Source organism: Rana temporaria, chromosome 11 (assembly GCF_905171775.1).
Source record: "Rana temporaria chromosome 11, aRanTem1.1, whole genome shotgun sequence".
Taxonomy (NCBI): domain Eukaryota; kingdom Metazoa; phylum Chordata; class Amphibia; order Anura; family Ranidae; genus Rana; species Rana temporaria.
This window is the reverse complement of record NC_053499.1, coordinates 145,396,737-145,422,160: the sequence shown is the minus strand read 5'-3', so window position 1 is coordinate 145,422,160 and position 25,424 is coordinate 145,396,737. Positions and strand designations below refer to the sequence as shown.

Below are 25,424 nucleotides of genomic sequence, written 5' to 3'. Positions count from 1 at the left end.
AAAAAGATGCCAGTCAGTGCCCACAAATGGGCACTGACTGGCAACCTGGCAAAAATAAGTGCTGCCACCCCAGTGTCCATCAGCGCCACCCCAGTGTCCATCAGCGCCACCCCAGTGTCCATCAGTGCCACCCCACAGTGCCCATCCATGCCCAGTGCCCACCTATCAGTGCCCATCTGTGCCACCCATAAGTATCCATCAGTGCCGCCCATCTGTGCCGCTTATGAGTGCCCATCTGTGCCGCCCATGAGTGCCCAGTGCCGCCTATGTGTGCCCATCAGTGCCGCCTATGTGTGCCCATCAGTGCCGCCTATGTGTGCCCATCAGTGCCGCCTATGTGTGCCCATCAGTGCCGCCTATGTGTGCCCATCAGTGTCGCATACCAGCGCCGCCAATCAGTGCCACCTCATCTGTGCCCGTCAGTACTACCTCATCGATGTCCATCAGTGCCATCTCATCGGTGCCCATTAGTGCCGCCATATCAGTGCCCGTAATTGAAAGAGAAAACTTATTTACAAAAAAATTAACAGAAAAAAATAAAAACGTAATTTTTTTTCCAAATTTTCAGCCTTTTTTTAGTTGTTGCGCAAAAAAAAAAATCGCAGAGGTGATCGAATACCACCAAAAGAAAGCTCTATTTGTGGGGAAAAAAGGACGCCAATTTTGTTTGGGTACAGTGTAGCATGACCGCGCAATTGCCATTCAAAGTGCGACAGTGCTGAAAGCTGAAAATTGGCTTGGGCGGGAAGCTGCGTAAGTACCTGGTATGGAAGTGGTTAAGGTATGTAATGAAGGAGGGGGATAGGGTGCCCACATGTCCCGGGTTAACTGGGACTGTCCCGCAAGAGACATGTCTGTCCCGAGTCCCGGGCACCTTTATTCCGGGACAATACAATGTCCCGGAATGAAATAGAGGACACAGCCACCCCCTACAAACAAATAACTACATTTCCGGAACTGGTTGCTAGGGCCGGCGCTGCCTGGCGTCTTGCAACCAGTGACAATTTACTCTCAGACAGTGAGGCCGGGAGTGAGGCCTGCGCCTAGTGCAGCGCTGCTGTCCCCACCCCACCCACCTCTACACCCTCTCCTTCTCCGGCACCCAGCGGCAAGCAGCAGGGACTGGTGTGATCTTCATTCTCCGGATAGTGACGCCACTCCTTTCCTTCCACGCACGTGGCTCATGCAGAGGGAGTGACAGTGGCACTGCATCTGGTGGCAAGTGGCACAACCCCGAGACTACATTCCCCCCCCGCCCCCTCATTTTTTTGGGGGGGAAGGTGTGAGAGGGGGTGTGTACCTGAATGGCAGTTTGGAAATGTGGTCGCCCTAGTGGGGGAGCCAGGGAAGACAAAATATAAGTGGATTAAACTTCAGCTTTATAATAATGATCCTTGATGTTACATTGTTCTCAGCTACAGAGCTCCATCATTAGATGCTGTTATGTACTCTCAGGAGCTGCAAAGCAGAATGTGAGATGATGTGATGTACACAGGTCTGTATTTTTCAAGTTCCAAAACACTTCTGACCCCCCCATTTCTAGCATCATTTGTGACTGGTTCCCTTTAATGTTCTGTAACTATAATGTCCAGATATACAGGTTAATCTCAGGGTAGAAAGCGATTGGACAGCTTAGAAAAACTTGCCTGGTCACGGGACCACCTGTCGCACTCTGTGGGGCAGATTCACATAGAATCCGCGGCGGCGTAGTGTAAGCCATTTACACCACGCCGCCACAATTTACTGGAGCAAGTGCCGTATTCTCCAAGCACTTGCTCCGTAATTTGCGGCGGCTTGTATTTAAATTAAGCGTGCCCCCGCGCCGATCGAACTGCGAATGCGCCGGCCGTAAAAATAGCCCAGTGCGCATGCTCCAGCTCACGACGGAAAACTACAATGAAGCCGACGTGAGCGTCATTGACGTAAAGTCCTATTCGCGAACGACTTAGTAAAACGACGTAAACGACGGAAAAAGACGCCGCTGACCCGACGCCATACTTAACATGGCATACGGCGGACTGACGTAAGGTTACCCCTCATATAGCAGGGGTAACCTTACGCTTACGTAAACTACGTAAACGACGACGAGGCGGCGCAAAATCGTTCGGGAATCGGCCTATCAGGCTCATTTGCATAGACAAATGAGAAACCGTCGTAAACGCCATCTACCGGCCAGTGTGGAATTACATCTAAGATCCGACGGTGTAAGTGACTTACGCCAGTCGGATCTACGCCGTATCTATGCGTAAATGATTCTAAGAATCACTCGCATAGATACCCGGGCTCAGAAACAGCGATACGACGGTGTATCTTGAGATACACCGTCGTATCTCTTTTGAGAATCTGGCCCTGTATGTGCAAATGAGCGTGGCCAACTTTGTGTTGGCAAGCATTTTCCTGGGGTTGGTTGAATCGCGGCAGCTTGCCCATCCTCCGTTGATTTATTAATGTACCTTAAATTAACGAAATAGGAACTGGGAGGGCGTATGAAGCAGATGGGAGATACAATCTCTGGAGAGATAAGATCTTCTCATGCAAAGTTTTTCTGAAGCTGTTTCATCAGCAACCAGAAGATGTCATGAATCGGGCCCACATACACAACAACAGTGCAGAAGGAGATAAGATCTCCCAGAGATAACATCAGACATTGCAAGAGCATGACGCTGCGTGCGACAAACAAATTCTTAATGTACTAATAGGCACCTTCTTGTTTTCTATACATCAAATCATGTTTTATAACGTGATGGCAGGGTGATAATCATGCAAGGAGCTTATATCAGTCAGTGTGTCACTGACTGATATATTAACATTTTATACATATACATGAGATGTCCATACCTCCCAACTTTCTGAGATGGGAATGAGGGACGCCTATCAGCAAAAGTATGCAGGCATAGGACACACACCTTACCACGCCCCCTTAAAGGAGAATTATACAAAAACACACGATTGGTTAAACCCACAAGTGTTTTTTTTTACCACTACTATTCCTTTATATTGGCTCTTGGAATTTACAAATGCAGCAACTTAGAAATCAGATGAAAGGTTTAGCACTGGAAAACACTTTTTGATAGATAAAAAGTGCATTTTATATACTTCTATAAAGATCAGACCAAAATGAGGGACAAATTAGGAGAATGAGGGACAGAGGGACATTTCTCCAAATCAGGGACAGTCCCTCAAAATCAGGGACAGTTGGGAGGGATGGCTCAGACAGTTGCAGAGGAGCTTTGATGTGGCAGAGTGGTTTCATGTGTTTTTCCAAAAAACTCTGCTTAGAACTTGAAATATTGAAAAAGATTTTAAGAATGAGTGCACTTTTCTTTATTGTTCCCTTCCCCTGACCTAACCTAATCTACCCTTCACGATCTGATGGCTGAGGTTTTGCTGTTTGTTTACATCCAGCAATGTAAGTCTTCACTATCCGGGCCACATCTGCATTAGTGCCTCATAGATAGACACATATATATAAGCTGTGCCCCCAGGCCAGAGACATTTGGAAGGGATGCCATAGAACTCTGGGCCAGGAAAGTGAGGACTTGTGGCACTGAATGTAAACAAACAACACTGGATATAAGCAAGCAGCACTGGATATAAACAAGCAGCATCGGATGTAAAAAAAGCAGCATTGGATGTAAACAAACCGCACTGGGTGTAAACAAGCAGCACTGGATGTAAAAAAACAGCAATGGATGTAAATCAGCAGAAATGGAACATGCAGCACTCGAAACAAAACAGCAATGGATTTAAACGAGCAGCATAGGATGTAAGCAAGCAGCACTAAATGTAAACGAACAACAGTAGATGCAAAAAAGCAGCAATGGATGTAGGTGAACAGTGGAACTGCAGCCCACAGATGGAGACAAGTATGCATCTCTGGAGTGGGTTAGGTTAGCACTGGATGTCAACAAGCAGCACTTGATGTAAGCAAACAGCACTGAATCCAAACAAACAGTACTGGATGTAAACAAGCAGCACTGGATGTAAACAAGCAGCACTGGATGTAAACTAGCAGCACTGAACGTAAACAAGCAACGATGGATGTGTATGGATAGTGGAACTGCAGCCCTCAGATCGAGGCAAGTATGCATCTCCAGAGGGAAGGATGGGTTAGCACTGGATGTAGACAAGTAGCACTGGATGCCACCAAGCAGCACTTGTTGTAAATACAATTAATGCAAACAAGCAGCAATGAATGTAAACCAGCAGCACTTGATGCAAACAAATAGCGCTGGGTGCAAACAAGCAGCACTGGGTGTAAACAAGCAGCACTGGATGTAAAGAAGCAGCACTGGGTGTAAACAAGCAGCACTGGGTGCAAACACGCAGCACTGGGTGTAAACAAGCAGCACTTGGTGTAAACACGCAGCACTGGGTGTAAACAAGCAGCACGGAATGTTAACAAAGAGCACTGGATGCAAACAAGCAGCACTGGGTGCAAACACGCAGCACTGGGTGTAAACAAGCAGCACTTGGTGTAAACACGCAGCGCTGGGTGTAAACAAGCAGCACTGAATGTTAACAAAGAGCACTGGATGCAAACAAGCACCAATGGATGTGATTTGAATTGCAGGACTGCAGCTCTCAGATCGAGGCAAGTATGCACCTCCGAAGGGGAGGATGGATTAGGTTAGCATAGACGGTTGACCAATCAGCCACTAGTTCTACTTTAACCCCTTCCCGACCAGCTGACGCAGTTGTACTGCGGCAGGTTGGCTCCCCTAGGCGAAACAACGTTACCTTACGTTGGTTTACCTTTTGACCACTAGGGAGCGAGCGCCGTTGGAGCTGATACGAGTGCACGGCGGGCGCGATGACCGCGGGGGACACCCGCGATCGCTCGTGACAGGGCGCGAACACAGATCCCGGTTCTCTCAGGGGAGAGGAGACAGATCTATCCCCTATTTTGTAGACACTGTGGCCCGGATTCACAAAGCACTTATGCCGACGTATCTCGAGATACGCCGCGTAAGTGCAAATATGCGCCGTCGTATCTGTGCGCCGTGCCCACAAATCTAGATACGCCTGAAAATAGGCTTCATCCGACCGACGTAACTTTCCTACGCCGGCGTATTTACGCTGGCCGGGTACAGCGTCACACGACCGCGCAATTGTCAGTTAAAGAGGCAAAGTGCTGAATCTCAAAAAATGGCCTGGTCATTGAGCAGCCAAATCTTCTGGTTAATAAACGTATTAAATAATGTTTAACTAATAAGTGCTTCATAATTATTATTTTTTTAATTGTAAATAGATCAAATGAAGATGAATTTCTAGGGCAGTGCATGCTGGGATATGTAGTTCCATAACCTGCAGCTAATTCATTGATCTTTGTATACACACTGCCTATCAGTCATCAAGTTTGGACACAGTGGGACCCGTATAAAAACGCCCCCTATTGTGACACCCCCTTTAGGGGCGTGTAATATGAAAGTCCTCTATTCCCGTCCATACTGCGTGCGTCGTGACGTCGCAGAAGGCGGTGGCTGCGGGTATAGGGGCGTTAGTGGGCGTTCCCCGCGTCTCCGCCTCCTTTCCCTCCGTCGGCCACGCCCCGTTTGGAATGTTGCTCTCCGGCCGCTTTGATACATTTTCAGGTTCCATTGAGAAAGTGAGGATCCCGGAGCCCCGCCCACCTTGTGTGCTCTGGATCCCGGAGCCCCGCCCACCCTGGTTGCTCAGCGTCCTGCCGCCCCGCACCGTTATCTGCACCTGCTGAGCCCGGAGCTGTATTCCTCACTGCCCGGCTATAGCGCGGAGATCCTGGGAAGTGCGGGCTGGAGGTTTCTGGGCACACCGATCCCACACTGAATGATGGGAGGGCACCCAGACTGGCAGCGCTAATCACAAACAGGACGGCGACGCTGCTACTGCCCCGGAGACAAGGGGGGCACCGAGCCTGGCAGGGTCTGTCACTGGAGAGGGGGCACAGAGGGAGCACCTACCCACTATAGAACCTGATCCTAGAAGACTGTGCACCTACCCCCTGCAGGACCTGATCACCCAGGACTGGGCACCTACCCCCTGCAGGACCTGATCACCCAGGACTGGGCACCTATCCCCCTGCAGGACTTGATCACCCAGGACTGGGCACCTACCCCCTGCAGGACCTGATCACCCAGGACTGGGCAGCTACCCCCTGCAGGACCTGATCACCCAGGACTGGGCACCTGCACCCTAAAGGACCTGATCACCCAGGACTGGGCACCTGTACCCTACAGGACCTGATCACCCAGGACTGGGCCCCCATACAGGACCTGATCACCCAGGACTGGGCACCCACCCCCCACAGGACCTGATCACCCAGGACTGGGCACCCACCCCCCACAGGACCTGATCACCCAGGACTGGGCACCCACCCCCCACAGGACCTGATCACTCAGGACTGGGCACCAACCCCCAAAAGGACCAGATCCCCAAGTCTGCCCTCCTACAATATTCAATCATTGAGGACTGGGCACATAGAGGACTCCTAGCGGATCTGATCATATGGACTGGGCACACACTGGGCATCTATCCATACAGGATCTGATTATTAAGGGCTCAACAGCACATAGGGGGCATCTCCTCCTTCTCCACCCCCCACCCCCCCCCCTCCTTCAAACAGTATCTGATCATAGGGGACTGGGAATCAACTCCCTGCAAGATCTGGTCACAGGGTATCTACTCTGCTAAGGGGACTGGGCACATAGTGGACATCCATCCCTATACAAGATCTGGGCATCTACCCCCTGTAGGATCTAGTCCAAGAGGACTAGACATCTTCTTCTTGCAGGATTCCTTCTCAGAAGACTGGGCATCTAATCACACAGGATCCGGCATCTACCCTCTGTAGGATCTGATTATAGAGGACTGGGTACACACTGGGCATCTACCCTCTGTAGGATCTGATTATAGAGGACTGGGCATCTACCCTGGAAAAAAGCTGACAAAAACCAGAGAGCTCTGCTGGGATTATTACCCTTATTGTCTACTACAGACAGAGGTACCTCCTATGGATGGTACCACTAAATGGCAGAGAAGATCTTGTACCCCTAAATGAAAGAGAATATAGCTCTGGCACAGCCTGGCGAAGGCTCTCAATAATCCCTTACCCCTGGTGGAGTCTGTGGACAATTAATTACTGATCAGCAATTTTTCCTGCTGGAGGTTTTTGGAGAGTAATCATCACCCGGAAGAGTCTGGCAGTTGCCCCTGCAGGAGACGGGGGAATTTTCGGAATTGCTCATGGCTGGAAGCTCTCTGCCAATGACATATGCCATTGCTGTGGTTTGCTGACAAGGGGTTCCACCCCAGTTTGTATATCAGATTGGGGGAGCCTGCCTCTGGAAACCTCTGCTGCCCTGTTTATGCCGAACCACCTTCTCCCTTGAACCTCTGAACGGACTGCAATGACACTGAGGGCATGAGGAGAACCTGAGCCCCCCCCTCCCTGCCACCCTGACTGCCCACCACAGAGAGATGTCCAGAAGAAAACAGCGTAATCCCAGGCACATTAAACGTAAGTCAATCTTGACCGCCAATGAGCTGTGATAAAGTTATTTTTCTTGTTGTGTAGCATAGATTTGTTGAATTTTAGAGAACTACAAGTCCCAGCATCTCGGGGTATGTTCGGGCTGGTAGTTCTTCAATAGCAAGTGGCACTGGATGCCCATTTGAGAATGTTGCCAACACAGTGGTGCTTATTAATATTGTATTACTGTTTTGTTTACAAGTTTTATGACTCTCTACGAGAGCATTATAAACTTTTCCTGTTAGCGGGCATGAAACTCTACAATTCCAAGGTGGTTCCAGTCAACTGAGATGCCCAGTCCAGGCTGGCACTGGCAGAGCGACAATCCATTTTGATTCTGGAGTCCTACAGAAGGATATCCCCCTGCTGTGTGGAGGCATTGATCAGCTCCACATCCCAGGAGAAGGAAATGCTGATTCTTGCCCTCGGGTCGTCTACAGATCTGGCCTGTGACACTACTTACAAGATCATTAGTGGTCACACAATTATTTTAGGGTAGTCGGTGTCTGGGGACGGTCATAGGGCCCCCGGGGCAAGATGCTTCATGCCAAGTTCGTTGACTGCTTGAGCCATCGATACAAGCTTTGAACGTTGGCTGATGGGTTTTGTTGGGTTGGGATGACCACATGTGAGCCATTGATCAGGCCAATGAAAGGGTCCATCAAACATTTGAGATATAAACAAAAAAGTTTTACCACGCTAAAATGTTAACAATCTACAATATATATGTGAGCTGCAACAAAAAAGTGATATACACACAAAAGTACACAAGAAAAAGATTATAGTTGCGCTAACTAGCGCAACTATAATCTTTTTCTTGTAAACATTTGAGATAGAGTCAAGAAATGACCCAACAGATTGAAAATTTCTGTCAATTTTGATCATTTTGTTTAAATTTCAAGGGATTGTGTGTTGGGCTTGGGAGGCAGGATGCCACTTTGGGTTGAACTTAGTATTTTATATGAACTCCAGTTACCTGAAACCAGTAACCCCAAACAATCAGAGAATGATTAGAATTATTGATTGATGGCTCCCTGTCATTTTGATGGCTTGAACGTTGTATCGTGTAAGAAGACCCTAAAGGCCGTGATTTATTTCTCTGTAACTCTTATCATTATTATTTATTTTTATTGTTTTAATTCCCTTCTTTCCTACCCTTTTATAAAAGGGTATCAACCATAGGGGAGTGCTCTTTGGGCGTTAATTTCCTATTATACTATGGAAATATCCTAAATCCTAGGCACACACATATGGTTGAAAAAAGTCACCATATCAACTATGTAACTTGTGAAGTTTCCCAGATTTTAACTTTAATAACAGTACTGCATAGGGGTGCAGTAACCCCTAACAGCCAATCACAGATACGTTTTCTAGTGGTCCCTGTAGTTATAGAATTAATTAATGTTGAGCTGTGATTGGCTGCTGGGGTTGATTGGCTACCATGCACAGCTGCACCAGATTTTGCACTCTCCAGTTTTTGCCAATCGGCCTCTAACCTCAGCTTGTTCATTTTAAGCTTTGACGAAAAAAATAAAAATGGAAGCTGCACCAGATTTTGCACTCTCCAGCTTTAGTAAATCAACCTCTGTGATGTACTGCATATGATCGCTCTTTGTACTGTGTTGTTGTTGTTGTATATGATGTCAGCCTATAAAAATAACCCTTAGAATCTGGCATACTAAAGCGCCATTGGCTCGCACTGCTAACGAGAAATGCTGATCTAGAACTTTCACAACTGGTACGCTCTTCAGACCTCTTTTTTTTTTTTTTTCCGTTCAAAATCAAGATGGCGGACTCAAAGAAAGTTTGTGTGCTTTGCAATGTTTGCTCTCGGTTGCATGGAGATGTAGATGAAAGCTGAGGATTTGTTATGGAGAATGAATGAATGGCCCGTTAAATGTTTTATCTTTTGTCAGCTGTGCCTAAATTTTTGTATCGGGCCTTCGAAACGTTTATCGTTGCTCACACTTTTCAATGTGTTGACATGAGGTGTAGTAGTTTTAAAAAAAAAAAAAAAATTCAATAACTAGAACTCTAAATTGTATAAACCCAAATACTTCCACTTTAAAGTGTTTCTAATACCAAGAGCAAACTTTTTTTTTATTTTATTTTTATATATAATATATATTTTTTAATACATTGCTTCTTACAGGTCTTTAGATTTGGTGGCTGCATTTTTACCTGGCGATGCCAGTAACATGCTTCCTGTCCTGGGGTGACAACACTCACTCACTGCACTGTATCAATGGAGGAGCACCCTAGGCAAAGGGTCTCCAATCTTTCTAAAGAAAGGGCCAGCTTACTGTCCTTCAGACTTTAGGGGGGCCAGACTGAGGCCCCCCCCCCCCCAGTGTCAGTGGGAGTAAACCATGCGCCATTGTTGGTCAGTGGGAGTAAACAATGCACAATCATTGGTGTCAGTCATCATTAATGGCAGTGGTAGAAATTCTGCCCCACTGTTTGGGTTAGTGGGGAGAATGGTACCTTTTACCAGACTGAAGAATAGTGCCTCAAGAGCCAGGTGAAGATAAGCAAAGGGTCACATCCAGCCCCAGGGCCGCAGTTTGAAGACCACTGCCCTAGGCTGTTCTCCTGATTTGGACTACACCCACCTCCACATCTGCTCATCTCCACTTTGTAGGAGGGGTTTGTAGTTCACTGAAGATATCTGGAAAAGCTGATAACTTTGTTTCAGATATCTGTTTAGTGTACAGCAAGTGACAAGGACCCTAGAGTTCTGGCAGGATCAACAGATGTTGTGTTTTTATTTATTTATTTATTTTTTTGTACTTACTGAAATTGTCCATGGCCTAAGAAAAAAAACAATGCAGCTACCACATCCAAAGCCTGGAAAGCTGCAGTATACTGTATTATGTTAATGTTTTTGGGTTATATATTCTTTAAACACACTGCCGATCAAATCTTTGGTGCTAGGTGGCCATGGCATGTTGTTGTTTAAATTAAAAGTCTTGAGGAAAACAATAAAAAATGCACCCATATTGCTTAATAATAATAATAATAATAATAATAATAATTAAAACAAAATCATGTGCATTTGTTATATATTTAAAAAAAAAATTGTGGCTGTGGTATATGCCCTTTTTCCGGCGTGTTTTGCTTTGCAGTTTTCATGTGTTTTTTTTGTATTTATACTTTTTTTTTTTTTTTCTTTAACAAACTGTGAATAGCTGGTTGTTAAGGAGCAGACGGGGAAGCCGGACGTCGTGTCCTTAACAACCAATGAGTCATCAGCTGTCAGTGGGGTTCCCTGCTGACAGCTGAATGTTAAAAAAAGGAAAAGAATTGCCGGAATTGCCCCCCAAAAAAATGGTGTGGGGGGGTCCCCCCAAAATCCATGGCCGACCCTTAACCGAGCATACAGCCCTGCAGGTTAGAAAAGGCAGCGATAGAGCGAGCGTCCCCCTGAACCATAGCAGGCCACATGTCCTCAACATGGGGGGGGAGGGGGTGCTTTGGGGTGTGGGAGGCTCTGACCTGTTGATTGGGACAAGGGCCTCTTCCCCACAAACCTGCCCGGTGGTTGTGGGGGTCTGCGTGCGGGGGCTTATCAGCAAAACGTACAGGCAAAACGCAATCTGCTGCAGTAAAAAGTCTCGATCCTTTACAAAAACGCATCGGCTAGAAAAGGCAGAGATGTAAACGTGTACCATAGCCATTATTTATTTTTACTTTATTTATTTCGCTTTATAGACTTTGTAGGATGAACCTAGGGTTAAAGTGGTTTACTAAAGCAAAAACCAATTCCCCCTTTTTTTTTATTTTTTTTATTAATAATATTAGGCAATATGGGTGCATACATTTTATTTAATAGGTGGACTTGGACTTTAGTGATAAGATGCCATGAGAGGACATACTGCTACCCAAACGGTTTTTTACGTTAGTGCAAGGAATTCATTAAGGTAAACAAATGTTTAGGTAGCGGTTCGAACCCCCCAACCTTTATTCTTACCTGTGCCCTCACTTGATCCAGCACTGTGCCCATCTGTATCGGCTCTCCCCGTTCTCGCAGGCTCTAGTTGCTGTCAGTCAAACCTGTGAGGAAGGAGTGAGTCTGTGTCTATGGACATTAGGCAGCGCCATTTGGGATCGAGCCTGCAGGTCTGCCACCATAGGAATCGGCTTCCTATGGTGGCATATCAAGAAAGAAAGAGCAATGCCTGTGTTCCCCGAGAAGATGAGGTTCGGGGAGGCCACCCTCTTTGCATTTCCATTGCACAGAGCAGGTAAGTATGAACCTGTCTGTTATCTAAAAAAAAAAGAGATTACAATCACTAACGCATTGCAATCAGTGGACCATGGATATGGCTCCTGCAGACTATTCTTCTAGCTACAGGTTGTGCCAAGGTACAAACCTTTAGTTACGGGGCTGGAGGAGGTATTTATAGAATACAAGTGTGGTGATGTCACTGGACTTGTGCTCCATTGAGAACTACAAGTCTTTGTGATGTCCTCCGAAAGACACGTGGGAACAAATATTATGGCTATTAGCAGTGAGGTTTATCAACCCAATTCAGCCACTTAGATTAAAGGTTTTGTGCCTTATCAATGGCCAGATCTGTAAAAGATGTTTGCTGGGTGGGTGGATAAAGGTCAGTACATACGATCAGAAAATCTTTTGAAGCAATTGTACGATAATCTTATCGTTGGTACACAGCTTTCGAGAGCCGATCGTGACAATTCATGCAAAATTTTCAGATGAAACAAGTACGAAAATTGTAAGCTTTTCATTTTAATCAGTAGTTGTCGTTTGAAAATGTAATACATTGCATAAATTTCGTATTTTTATTCTGTTGTAGGAGAAATTTTTTAACTTTAGCAACCTCTTCATTTTATATGGGACCAGCATGCAAAAAAAAAATGGAAGATTCGTCCCATAATTGTGTGTACCAGACATTAGGCCAACAAACCGGAGATCAGCCATCTCAATAAGTTAACAGTTGTTGGAGTTAACCCATCCCTTTGGCTGTGGACACCATCCAATTGTTTTAAAATTTTTCCAACTGATAGTTATTTTGTGGTCAGGTCGGAACTTTGTGTTCAGGTGATATGTGTGCATATGCTTCGTTTTTTTATTTTTATTTTAGGAGTCGGTGCTATTGACCACAACAACTAGAGAAAAGCTCAGATGTTGGGCACCAGCTGTAACTTTTGAAGGAGCATTGGCTACGTTGTTCCTGGGATCTGTTCTGTCCATGTTGTGGTCAAGAAAAACATATCCTCCATCTTTGGTCAGCTGTATTTATTTAACCCAGAGCTGTACAAATTGCAGACAATTCTCTAAAGAATTTGTAGCAACCACCAAGCGTTATTGACTCTTTTCAGTTGCTGTTGGAAGAACATGTCACCTTGTGTACCATAATTGGGTTCTACACGGGTGTGTGTAGATCTACATGAACTTTCCTATCTCTATTAATCCATATACTGTATATCACAAACTGGCCCATGAGTGTCCAACCTGTGAAGGAACCAAAATAAGTGCCCAGTGCACTTCTTGTGAGGACAATATCTTAGACGTTGCACATAGTTCTTCATAAACTTTCATATCTCTGTATTGATCCAAATGTGGCAAGGCAGGCCAATTTGTGTCTAGCCAGGGAAAAAATCAAGATGGGTACCCAGTGTTATCTGTTAAAAAAAAAAAGATGGGTACCCAGTGCTCTTCTTATGAACACAGTTTCTTGGAGCATGCACATGGTTTACCATGAACTTTCTTTTCTCCGTATAGGTCTGTGTCACAGGCATGCCGATGTGTGTCCAACCTGGGAAAGAACCAAGAGTGCTCAGTGCTCTTCTTGTGAGGGCAGTATCTTAGAATTTACACATAGTTCTACATACACTGTCCTATCTGTGTATTCACCCATATGTTTTTGAGCAGGTGGATATGTGTCCATCCTTAAGAGAACCATGATAGGTACCCAATGCTCTTCTTATGAACACCGTTTCTTGAAGCGTGCACATAGTTCAACGTGAACTTTCTTTTCTCTGTATAGATCTGTGTCACAGGCAGGCCCATGTGTGTCCAACCTGGGAAAGAACCAAGAGTGCCCAGTGCTCTTCATGTGAGGGCAGTATCTTAGAATTTACACATAGTTCTACAGGAAGTCTCCTGTTTCTATAGATCCATATGCGTCGCAGGTAGGCCAGTGTGCGTCCACCCTGGGAAGGAACAAAGATAGGTGCTCAGTGCGCTTCTTGTGAGGACAGTATCTCCAAAACTTGACCCTCTCTTCTGTCTGCTCCTATTGCTGGGGGAGAAGAAGCAAGCTTCAAGACTGATTGAAGCATTAGGGTACAGTTGAGCATGCTTGTGACAGGAGGCGCAGCCATATAAAGGAGCACTCTGCCACAGCAGTTTTGCAAAGAGAAGCCTAGTTCCTATGGATTTCTGCTTTTCATAACCCTCATCTTTGCTCTTTTTGTTTTTTTTAATTGACCTGCAATTGCTTTATTTGGCACGCACTGTGCACAGGCTTTTTATGGAGCATTGCAAGAGGGCTTATTCTATAGGAAACCTAAAAAGACACCAACCAGCTTCTACATAGTTTCTGTTCTCCTTGGGAGTTATCCTAGGCTTATCTATGCATCAGACTCCGTGTTTTGTGCCCAGAGGGCCGTCTGTGAACCTTCAGACACTTTTTCCAGATTTGGTAGACGATCAGCTGCTTTCTGTCATGTGCAGTTCTTTGTCATGTGCTCCTCGGTAATGGCATTTCAGTGCCCTGTAAGTTCAGGCTAATTTCTGCAAATGCTACTGTAGTTGCAGCGATGATGTGATTGACCCTAATGATAGTGATCCATCTGCAGTTTGTGAGAAAAGTTTACAGGAGCGTTTTGAAGGTACCCAGCAGGTACACATTCTATAGAGTATACCCAGGCTCATATACAGTATGTTGATTCTGGCAAGCACAATGTTAGTTTCCCATTTATTGAATGAAAATACCTTCTGCTCACTGTGCAGCTGCACAAGGCCCATTGGTAATTGGGAGCTCATTTATACTAGACGTTGGTCAGATATTTTATAAGGGACTCGGTGGCCCCTTGGTGACTGTCTACCACTGGAGGTCGGGGCTTGATGGCCTTTGGGAATGCACTCCCTTTTTACATGTGTATGGGGACCTTATTGTATTAAGGCCCATTGGTAATTAGTAAGGCCCATTGGTAATTGGGAGCTCATTTATACTAGACGTTGGTCAGATAATTTATAAGGGACTCGGTGGCCCCTTGGTGACTGTCTACCACTGGAGGTTGGGGCTTGATGGACATTGGGAATGCACTCCCTTTTTACATGTGTATGGGGACCTTATTGTCCTCTTGCAATGGTTATTAGCATTTCAATTGATCATTGTGCTCTAATTATCAATACAATGATAACTAAAGGAAGTGTTAATGGTGGGTAAGGGGCCTAAGATAAAGACAGGTGGCATGTCTCACTTGCCTAGTCTTGCCAGATTAGACAATGTTTATCTCACTGCAGCACTTCAGCATCCTATGACATTGCTTAGAATGCACCAAAACCAATTATAGGGCCATCCTGGGCAGATGCATCAATCTAGACCAGCCTTTCTCAATGTTTTCAGCACAGAGGAACCCTTAAAATAACTTTCTGGTCTCGGAACCATTGTTGAAAATTGACTATATCTACAACTCTTGATGCATTCGTGTGACAGACGGTGAGCAGAATGCTCCTTACACTTGTAGACATGCGGAAAACTACCCCCGTACAGCTAAAAAGACCAGAGTGGTGTCAGTGGGAACTTATCTGAGAGGCAGAAATTGCTCATTGCTCAAGGAACCCCAAGCAACCTCCTGGAGGAACCCAAGAGTTCCATGGAACCCTAGCTGAGAAACCTTGATCTAGAGTTCTAGACCGATATTGGTCTCTCTTTATAGCCTGTGCATATGAATTTTCAGAGGAAACTGGAGGTATGTGGGGACACACCATTGATTAAAGAGCTCATTCACACCATGTTCCATGAGTTCGTTGATCTATGCAGATCAGTAATGTGAATGAGCACTTAATCATTTCCTGAAGTGCTGAGCTGCATAATTACATTGGGTTATTATACCAGCCGTTCTCATCAAGGGTTCCTCCAAAGGTTGCTAGGGGTTCTTTGCGCTATGGATGATTGACCTCACATTTGCTGGTGCCTGCATAGTTCCATGTCCAGTGCCATATAGTAGAGCCAGCAGCATAATATCAATGATCTTTTTAGCTTTCAGTAAGGGTAGCATTGTGACCACCACTATAAAGGCCCGTACACACGATCCAATTTTATGTCAATAATTGTCTGATGGACGCGTTGTGCTGGATAATCCAACCGTGTGTGTATGCTCCCTCAGACAATTGTTGGTGGAATTAACGACAACAAACGCTGGCTGTTCATGCTCACCAACTGTCTGACAATAAATCTGTTATGTCGGATTATTCGATCGTGTGTACACAAATCTGTCCAACTAAAATCCAAAGTTCAAACATGCATGCTCTGAACCAATTGTTAAACATCAAGGGGTAGATTCACATAGGATACGTTACGCCCACACAAAGAAACGCCATTCTATTTACGTTACGCCTCCGCAACTTTTACAGGCAAGTGCCGTATTCCTAAAAGAAAGTTGCGGCGGCGTAGCGTAAATAGGCCGGCGTAAGCCCGCCTAATTCAAAATTGTGAAGAGGTGGGCGTGTTTTATGTAAATCAACCCTGACCCGACGTGATTGACGTTTTTCACGAACGGCGCATGCGCCGTCCGTGAAATTTCCCAGTGTGCATTGCTCCAAAGTACGCCGCAAGGACGTCATTGGTTTCGACGTGAGCATAAATGAAGTCCAGCCCCATTCACGGACGACTTACGACTTAATGTAAATTTTTCAAATTTCGTCGCGGGAACGACGGCCGTACTTAACATTGGTGCGCCGCATATACGCCTCATATAGCAGGGGTAACTTTACGCCGGGAAAAGCCTAACGTAAATGGCGTAAATGTACTGCGTCGGCCGGGTGTACGTTTGTGCATTCGCGTATCTAGCTGATTTACATATTCTAGGCGTAAATCGGCGTACACGCCCCTAGCGGCCAGCGTAAATATGCAGTTAAGATCCGACGGCGTAAGAGACTTACGCCGGTCGGATCTAATAGAAATCTATGCGTAACTGATTCTATGAATCGGGCGCATAGATACGACCGGCCAGACTCAGAGATACGACAGCGTATCTGGAGATACGCCGTAGTATTTCCTCTGAGAATCTGGCCCTAAGACAACATTAGCAGAAGTTGCCCAAAGGGTGGCGCTAAAGAGCAGAAAAAAACCACATATTTAGGTTTTGTTGGCTGAAAATGTTGTGCTGTCTGTATGCCTACCAAGTTCACGGGCAACGCCCTTCGGACTAAAATCCACGGATTTGTCTGATGGAAGTCCCATCGTGTGTATGAGGCTTTAGGGGTGCATTCTTCACGCTAACAACCAATGTTCCTATTGTCCCCCAATAAATTGATTTTAGCAGGGGTTCCCCTGAGACCCAAACCTTATTCTTAAGGGTTCCTCTGGGGTAAAAGGGTTGAGAAAGGCTAGATAAAACGATTGAGTTCTTGGTAAACCTTGGATCAGAAATGCGGTGAAATAGTCCAGTACCGTATTTATCGGCGTATACCGCGCACTATTTTGCCCTGAAAATCGGGGCAAAATCATGGGTGCGCGGTATACGCCGATACCCGCTTTCCCGCCACGAGTTTGAATACTGCGCCGGTATATACCGAGCGCAGTACACTCGTGTATCTTCGGGCAGTCTCGGCACTTCTCGCGCTGAAGTCCTGAGCGTACAGGACGTCAGCGCGAGATTTGCCGAGCCTGCCCGACGATACACGAGTGTACTGCGCTCGGTATATGTCGGCGCAGTATTCAAACTCGGCGCGGGAAACGAGCGGGGAGGACGCCGCAGAAGGACGCCGGACCCGACAAAGAGGACACCCGAAGCCGCAGACGGACCCCGGACCCGACGAAGAGGACCCCCGGAAGCCGCAGAAGGACCCGTACCCGACGAAGAGGACACCCGAAGCCGCAGACAGACGCCAGACCCGACGAGGCCGCCGATGGATGCAGCGCAAGACACCAAAGCTGTAAGTACAAAAAAAACTTTTTTTCCACAGGATTCGGGGCAACATTAGGGGTGCGCGGTATACGCAGGAGCGCGTTATACCGCGATAAATACGGGCTTTATAAATTTGCAAAGGCGGTCATAAACAATGTTTTCTGAAAAAAAACAATAACAAATCTTGTTACCGCCTCCTGCGAATAATACCCCAGAATTTTATTCCTTTTCGCTTTTGGAACGCGGCACAAAAAAAAAAAAGAAATCCTCCAATCTCCCGGAATATTGCATGTACACATGGTCACATGTAGGGCTTATCTTCCCAGCCCAGATATGTGGAGGAGATGGAGGCCGCCTGGACTCCTCCAGCTCATTATTCGCCTCGCTTTTATGCAGATTATTTTGATAAAAGGGGGGGGGGATGGGGGTGTCGAAAGGTGAGAAGCTGCATCGTTTCTGAAGGCCGCAGCTCCCACCCAGATGCAGAGTGGGATAACAAGCGAGCTCTGATCGCCGGCCAGATAAGCTTTAAAATATTCCATTATGCAGTCAGGTCCTGATAGAATCGCTGTGTCGGGACAGGCCTCAATGCAGATCCTTATCTGCTGTGACTCTAGCATTCATTGTATTAAAAGGATCACGTGTGCAGGAAAGTATTTCTTTTAGAGATCTCACAGCTGCCGTGATCTTATCTCCCCCCCCACTAGATATTACTTTGCAGCCAGCAGACATATAAGCTTTTTTTTTTTTTTTTTCTAATGATGATCCTGAACCGAGATAAACAAAAAAAAAAACGCCAAAATTAACCGACTCCTTTCATGGGGAGCAGATGGCAAAGCGGAATTGCGCTTATAGTGAGATGGAAAGCCTTGATAATGGTTGGCGAGATATATCGAAGGGTCTTTTTTTTTTTTTTTTTTTTTTTTTTCGGCCGGGGTTGGAGGTGGTGGGGGCCACCTGTGTCTCCCAGAACTTTCCGTCAGTGTTGGCGGGCACTCGGAGCGCGCTGTTTGCTCGGAAGAGATCTAGGCTGCTGATTGCGAGGCGATTTAGGGTTGTCAGAAATAGCTGGCTGATAAAACTGGTTTATCTGACGGGGGAAGTAATTGCAATCCTCCAGTTCCATCTACCTGTCTGGGTTTTTCCAGAAGCGATTATTAAATTGATAAATCTGAATCTCTATCTCCTCGTCCTATTTTTCTTCCTCTGTCTCTCTGTTCCGTATCTCCTCTTCCCACTTTCCAAATCCCTCGACCCACTTCCTTCCCGTCAGCTTCCTCTCCCATTAATCCTTTCGTTGCTGTATTGTCTGAGATGGAAGCTTCAGTGTTCGGAGTTGTGACTTACAATTGTTTTATATTGTGGAGAGTGGGATTAGCAATGAGCTGGGTCTGCTGGTCGTTGGCTTTCTAGCTGTTAGGGGAACTACAACTTCCAGCTAGCCCTGGGTAGCTAAAGCTGACTAACCATTGCCCTCCATAGGCAACATTACGGCATTTCACTCCTCGTCCTTCCCTCTCACAATTTTCATTTAGGGTTTCCTATTGCCTATTTTTGGGGAACACATTCCTTGCAGTTCCTAGGTTCTGGCTTAGGCAAGAATGAAGTATTGCCTCCTGGGATACTTGGGTCACACATCCAAGGAGGCCTCAGGGTACTCTACAGCGCATGGGTTCCAGGGTTTTCATTTTGGGGCCGGCAATTTTTTTATGATTCTTGCAGCCAGCCCCCTCCTGATGTGATTGCACATGCGTGGCATCGGGTGGCTGGTTGCAGGAACCCAGAAGAGACCGTCGGCCCCCTGATGAAGTGCCTTGGTGCACATGTGTCACCATGTGGCTAGCTGCAAGAACCTAGAAGAGACAGCTGGTCCCCCTAATGCAGAGGTCTTCAAACTACGGCCCTCCAGTTGTTCAGGAACTACAATTCCCATCATGCCTAGTCATGTCTGTGAATGTCAGAGTTTTGCAATGCCTCATGGGATGTGTAGTTCCGCAACAGCTGGAGGGCCATAGTTTGAGGACCCCTGCCCTAATGACATGCCGAGGCACATGCATGCATGTCATGGGTGGCTGGCTGCATGAACCCAGAAGAGACAGTCGGCCCCCTGATGAAGTGCTTCGGCACACAAATGCGTCACCATGTGGATGGCTGCAAGAACCTAGAAGAGACAGCTAGTCCTCCTTTTGATAAGGTGCCGAGGCACATGCATGTCATGGGTGGCAGGCTGCAGGAACCCAAACAAAACCGATTGCCCCCTGATGACGTGCCTATGCGCACATGAGCCATTATTTCTTATGGGCAAATTTGCTTTGCTATACAAGTGCTTTGGATTACAAGCATGTTACTGGAACGAATTATGCTCTCAGTCCAAGGTTATATATAATGTATTATAAAAATGTATTTTTTTATGTGTGGATTACCCAGCAAAAAAAAGGAAAAAGGGGGGGAAGACGATTTCAAAATCTGCAGATTCTATTAAAACCATCCCTGGTGATCCTGCCATAAAGGGTCTGTGTTCAGGCACTTCCTGTGATAGTGTGACACCGCTCTATCCCTGTCTCCAAAATTGTGCTCCTGTGTTTGTTTTGTGTGGGGTCAGAGTGTTTAAAGCAATCTTAACCTATTAAAGGTATCATCCCTTTTATAGTACCGGTATATGCAAAGGCTACAGAGAAAATTAGAATTTGTCTATACCTCCTTAGGTGTAATACAAACAGGTGGTATAATAATGTATAAAATATATTAACATTTTATGAAGCATATAGAAAACATAAAAAAGTTATTAATATCATGTACACAAGTTAGCCATCCAAGGTTGTTGTTCATATGGCCTTGAGATCTGTCTAACAGGTCGATGTGTTTCGCGGGAGGCCCTGCTTCATTAGGACCTTGGATCTTAATACATGGGTACTGTAATAATATACATAAACATTAAACAACTTCTCACAAAGACATCTCATATTACATATTTTATGCCAATCAACATTCATATATGTCATACCCATCCTGAGTATCGAATGGGATGGAATATCAATAATTATATATATATATATATATATATATATATATATATATATATATATATATATATATATATATATATATATATATAAATAATGCCATAGTGAGATTGAAAGTATGGATCCATTTATTTATTTACTCATTGATTTTATTGTGAGGCTGCCAGGCCCATAAGGAGAAACCAAATCTCAAAAAACACTCCACATTCAATAAAAGGATTTACAGTGGATATAAAAAGTCTACACACCCCTGCTAAAATGTCAGGTTTCTGTGATGTAAAAAAAAAAAAAACGAGACAAATCTAAATCATTTCAGAATTTTTTCCACCTTTTTAATTTGAATAAATAAACTGTACAACTCCATTGTAAAAAACATCTTTTGGGGGTGGGGGGAGTAAAAATAATAAAAATAAATAATGTGGTTGCATAAGTGTGCACACTGGGGATATGTAGCTGTGTTCAGAATTGAGCAATTACATGCAAACTCATGTTAAATAGGAGTCAGTACACACTTGCCATCATTTAAAGTGCCTCTGATCAACCCCAAATAAAGTTCAGCTGTTTTAGTAGGTCTTTCCTGACATTTTCTTAGTTGCATCCTACAGCAAAAGCCATGGTCCGCAGAGAGCATCCAAAGCATCAGAGGGATCTCATTGTTAAAAGGTATCAATCGGGAGAAGGGTACAAAAGAATTTCCAAAGCATTAGATAAACCATGGAACACAGTGAATAACGTCATCGTGGAGAAAATATGGCACAACAGTGACATTACTAAGAACTGGACGTCCCTCCAAAATTGATGAAAAGGCGAGAAGAAAAGTGATCAGGGAGGCTGCCAAGAGGCCTACAGCAACATTAATGAAGCTGCAGGAATATCTGGCGGTGGTAAATGTGACAACACTCTCCTGTATTCTTCATATGTGTGGGCTATGGGGTAGAGTGACAAGACGGAAGCCTTTTCTTACCAAGAAAAACGCCCAAGCCCAGCTAAATTTTGCAAGAACACAGCTGAAGTCTCCCAAAAGCATGTGGGAAAATGTGTTTATGGTCTGAGGAAACCAAGGTTGAACTTTTTGGCCATGATTCCAAAATGCATGTTTGGAGCAAAACAACACTGCACATCACCAAAAGAACACCATACCCACCGTGAAGCATGGTGGTGGAAGCAGCGTGCTTTAGGGCTGTTTTTCTTCAGCTGGAACAGGGGTCTTAGTCAAGGTAGAGGGAATTCTGAACAGTTCCAAATACCAGTCAATATTGTCACAAAACCTCTGCTAGAAAGCTGAACATGAAGAGGGACTTCACCTGTCAGCATGACAACGACCCAAAGCATACATCCAAATCGACAAAGGAATGGCTTCACCAGAAGAAGATTAACGTTTTGGAATGGCCCAGCCAGAGTCCGGACCTGAATCCAATTAAAAATCTGTGGGTTGAGGAAAAAAAAGATGGGATAAGGGGAAAAAAGCAAGGAAGAGGGAGGACGGGGCTGGTGTTGAGACCTAAGGTCCTGATGAAGCGGCCTCCCGTGAAACGCGTTGACTGATCTCAAGGCCATATCAACAACAACCTTGGATGGCTAACTTGTATACATGATTTTAACAACTTTTTTAATGTTTGCTATATGCCTAATAATAAAATGTTCACATTTTATACGTGATTGTATCATCTGTTTATCCCTCCTTGGGTGTAATACAAAGTCACATTTTCTCTGTAGCCTTTGTGGAAACTATAATTGGCTGTCTCAATGCACATTACTCAGGCATGGTCCAATGTTGTCACCATCAGGAAACCTGCTATGAGGAATGCAATATAGCAGAGATATGTAATTAGCGGACCTCCAGCTGTTGCAGAACTACAAGTCCCATGAGGCATAGCAAGACTCTGACAGCCACAAGCATGACACCCAGAGGCATGATGGGACTTGTAGTTTTGCAACAGCTGGAGGTCCGCTAATTGCATATCCCTGCAATATAGCAATCACTGGAATGCATGCAAAGAAGTGGATACAAAAGGGCTGCAGGAGATCAGAAGCATGTAATTGGGGATGAAATAAAAAAATAAATAAAGTGACAATTCTTTCTGATATATAGTGAAATAGTAAACAATAACTGTGTTAACAATTGCTATGTTTAAAAAAAGGAATAACTTTTAAAAATTAGAGACAAAAATTGCAAGATTCCCCCCGGGGGCTTTTAAGCGACATACTGTGTAAAGTATATTAAATTCAAAGACATGGAAATATATAAAAAAAAATAATCTTTACTAGGTTTCTGTATCACGAGTAATGAAGATGCAGATAGTTGTAATATTAAATACATTCAGGTTACAGACAGTTGGAGACCTATCTCAACAATGATTAAATGTTAAATGATACAATGGAATAATATATAGTGCCATTGATGAAGTAGCTTCCATAAGAATACCCCGACGCGTTTCGACCACAATTTGGTCTTCTTCAGGGGGATTTGTATTCTGGAAATATGTCAAAGTATGTTGGGATACTAACATTCAAGCAAAATGCTGGCACCCATAGTACATGTAGTGGGGATATATTTACTGCTTGAAGCATATAGAAGATGACGTAACCAGAGATGATGGCTGTGGTGCAGACAAAGGATCCCAATATCCCCATGGTGGACATCCCCCATCACTCCAGGCGGGAGTCAACCAAACTGTTTAAAATGATGTGCAAGTTGTTAGGCCTCAGAATTGTTTTGGAACACATGTATGCTTACTTCTGGTTCTAGCAAAGTTAGGAACCACAAAATTACATCCCGTGTTTCCTTTACTAAATGGAAGCCGTATAAGTACCTAAAGATGCTGTTTCATCCTCCTGTAATCCACTGTGCAGCAAAGCTCAGACTTGGGAGGGGCATTCAGATGGGCTGCATGAAAATGTGCTGACACGGCACATGCTGGTAGGAGGAGAGATCAGAGGGGAGGGCCCTATCAGTCTGCTGTCCTCCTTCACTGTCCAGCCTAAAGGCAGGACATGGAAAGAAGATATTGCTATATTCTGTTATTGTAAGTGGGGATCATCCACCTCACTGTGCTGTTTGTCCATCTCAAATGGTATCTGAAAGGATGGGAGCGCCACAAAAGCAGGAGGATAGTTAAAAATACGACCAACGCGTTTCAGGGGCTTAAACTCCCCCTTTACCAGGGCTTAAATACTGGAAATAAATAAGGATGATGCTGGATACGTAATGATGAAGATCTTCTTTCATTGTGTGTAAATCTCAGGACTGGATGGACAGAAATATCATTTTGTTGGTGGGTGCAATGCCCCCCCTCCCCCACCCATATGTATTTAATCTCCAGTGCTAGTCAGTAAAGGGTTATGGAGGCTCCCACTCCTGTGACGTGGCCGGGTTGCCATGCTGTCTGCTGCTGGTGCATTTCAGAGGCTCAGCCGGTGGAACACAATACTGATCTGGAATGAGATAAGCGATGGGCAGGAAGCGCAGCGTGTGGGTTTCAGCCCAGCTGGTACCGCGTGTGGGCACGGTGAGGTTTAGTACTGGAGATGCGCCCACTTTTTATTGTTGCTGCTCTGATACTAAGAATTCCCCTAATTGTTTGGAAATGACGTGGCGTAACCCTTTTATTTATACCAGCTGGGCGTTACAAAGGTCAGAGCGTCTCGCCAACGGTCGGTGCTGGTGGCATGCTGGGCATACGGCTGCTTAATTTGTTTCCACTTATGAAGGCTGAGCCTTGCAGCACTTGTCCATCCAGTCTCCATCACCTAGTACAACACTGGAGCCCCCCATAACCAATTTGTAGGGGTCTCCAGATTTTTGGATTGAGGTGGCATTTGTATTCTGAGTACCCAGGGTGTGGTGACCCTCCCATGAGAGTGCCAACACCATTTGGAACCTGCAGTTCTGCACAATCCGTGCCACTGCCCCACGAACCTCTTGCCGTCTGGGCTGCTAGTGATCATCCCTGCAGTGGAGACGCCCATTTAGTTTTGGGGTTAATGTAGTCTGTGGACTGGCTGAATCTTCAATTGGAAAAAGTCAGAAAATTAAGTCCTGCTGGATCACTTCAGGCTGGCCCCTTTTGCAGGTGTAGCTATATAAAACATTAAAAAATATGTTCTTGTAACCTTGCACATGCTCAGTTGTTCTCTATTCTCTGCACTGTGCTGAACATCAGAGCCACTAGAGGTCGATCTGCTGACAGCGTAAAGATTTACTGCTGTTCAGGGGCTCTGGGCTTCAGCAAAATGGCAGCCTCCAGCAAGAAGGAACAGGGACAATTTACAGTACACACAATTTTTGGTAGCACAATATAACATTACATCAGTAGTTTTAAAAAAATGTCATTAGTCCTTTACGAATTTTTTTTTTTTTTTTTAGATGCCTTCAAAGTGTTTGTTGCTAGGCAGAATAGTTAATCTTCCCACTTCCTGCACCTAGGTGCTTAAGCTTCCTAACCTACACCGCACAGACTCCTGGGAATGTAGTGGGTGTAACTTTCCAGGAGTCTGTGCATTCCCCAGTCTCAAAGAATCATGCGACTTGGACAGCACAGGTGCTGAAACCTGATCTGACACTGCTTGTGCAGCACTGAGCATGTGCAAGATCTGCAAGGCTGAAATCCAGGAAGTCATACAGTCTGGCTTCATGATGCCCACACTTAAGATGGCCCCAGTCAATTTCTATTTTTATAAAGTGTCTAAATGCTGTAACAACCTAACAAAACGGACCTTAGTTTACAGACTAACTTTACTAGAATACATTAAGCTTGTGTATTACAGGGGTATTTATATTTAAAAAG

General features: G+C 45.2%; 1 protein-coding gene across 2 annotated transcripts in view; it reads left to right on the top strand.

Moving 5' to 3' along the window:
- The first annotated feature begins 5,606 nt into the window (after positions 1-5,606).
- The window catches only part of ZFPM1 (zinc finger protein, FOG family member 1), a 143,344-nt gene continuing 123,526 nt past the window's right edge, over positions 5,607-25,424 (top strand). Inside the window, exon 1 of one of the 2 annotated variants that reach the window (XM_040329376.1) lies at positions 5,607-7,498. In XM_040329376.1, coding sequence (XP_040185310.1) covers positions 7,459-7,498 — 40 coding nt within the window. In that variant the 5' untranslated portion in view covers positions 5,607-7,458. The remainder of the gene's footprint in view (positions 7,499-25,424) is intronic. The other variant, XM_040329377.1, reaches the window with a different exon arrangement.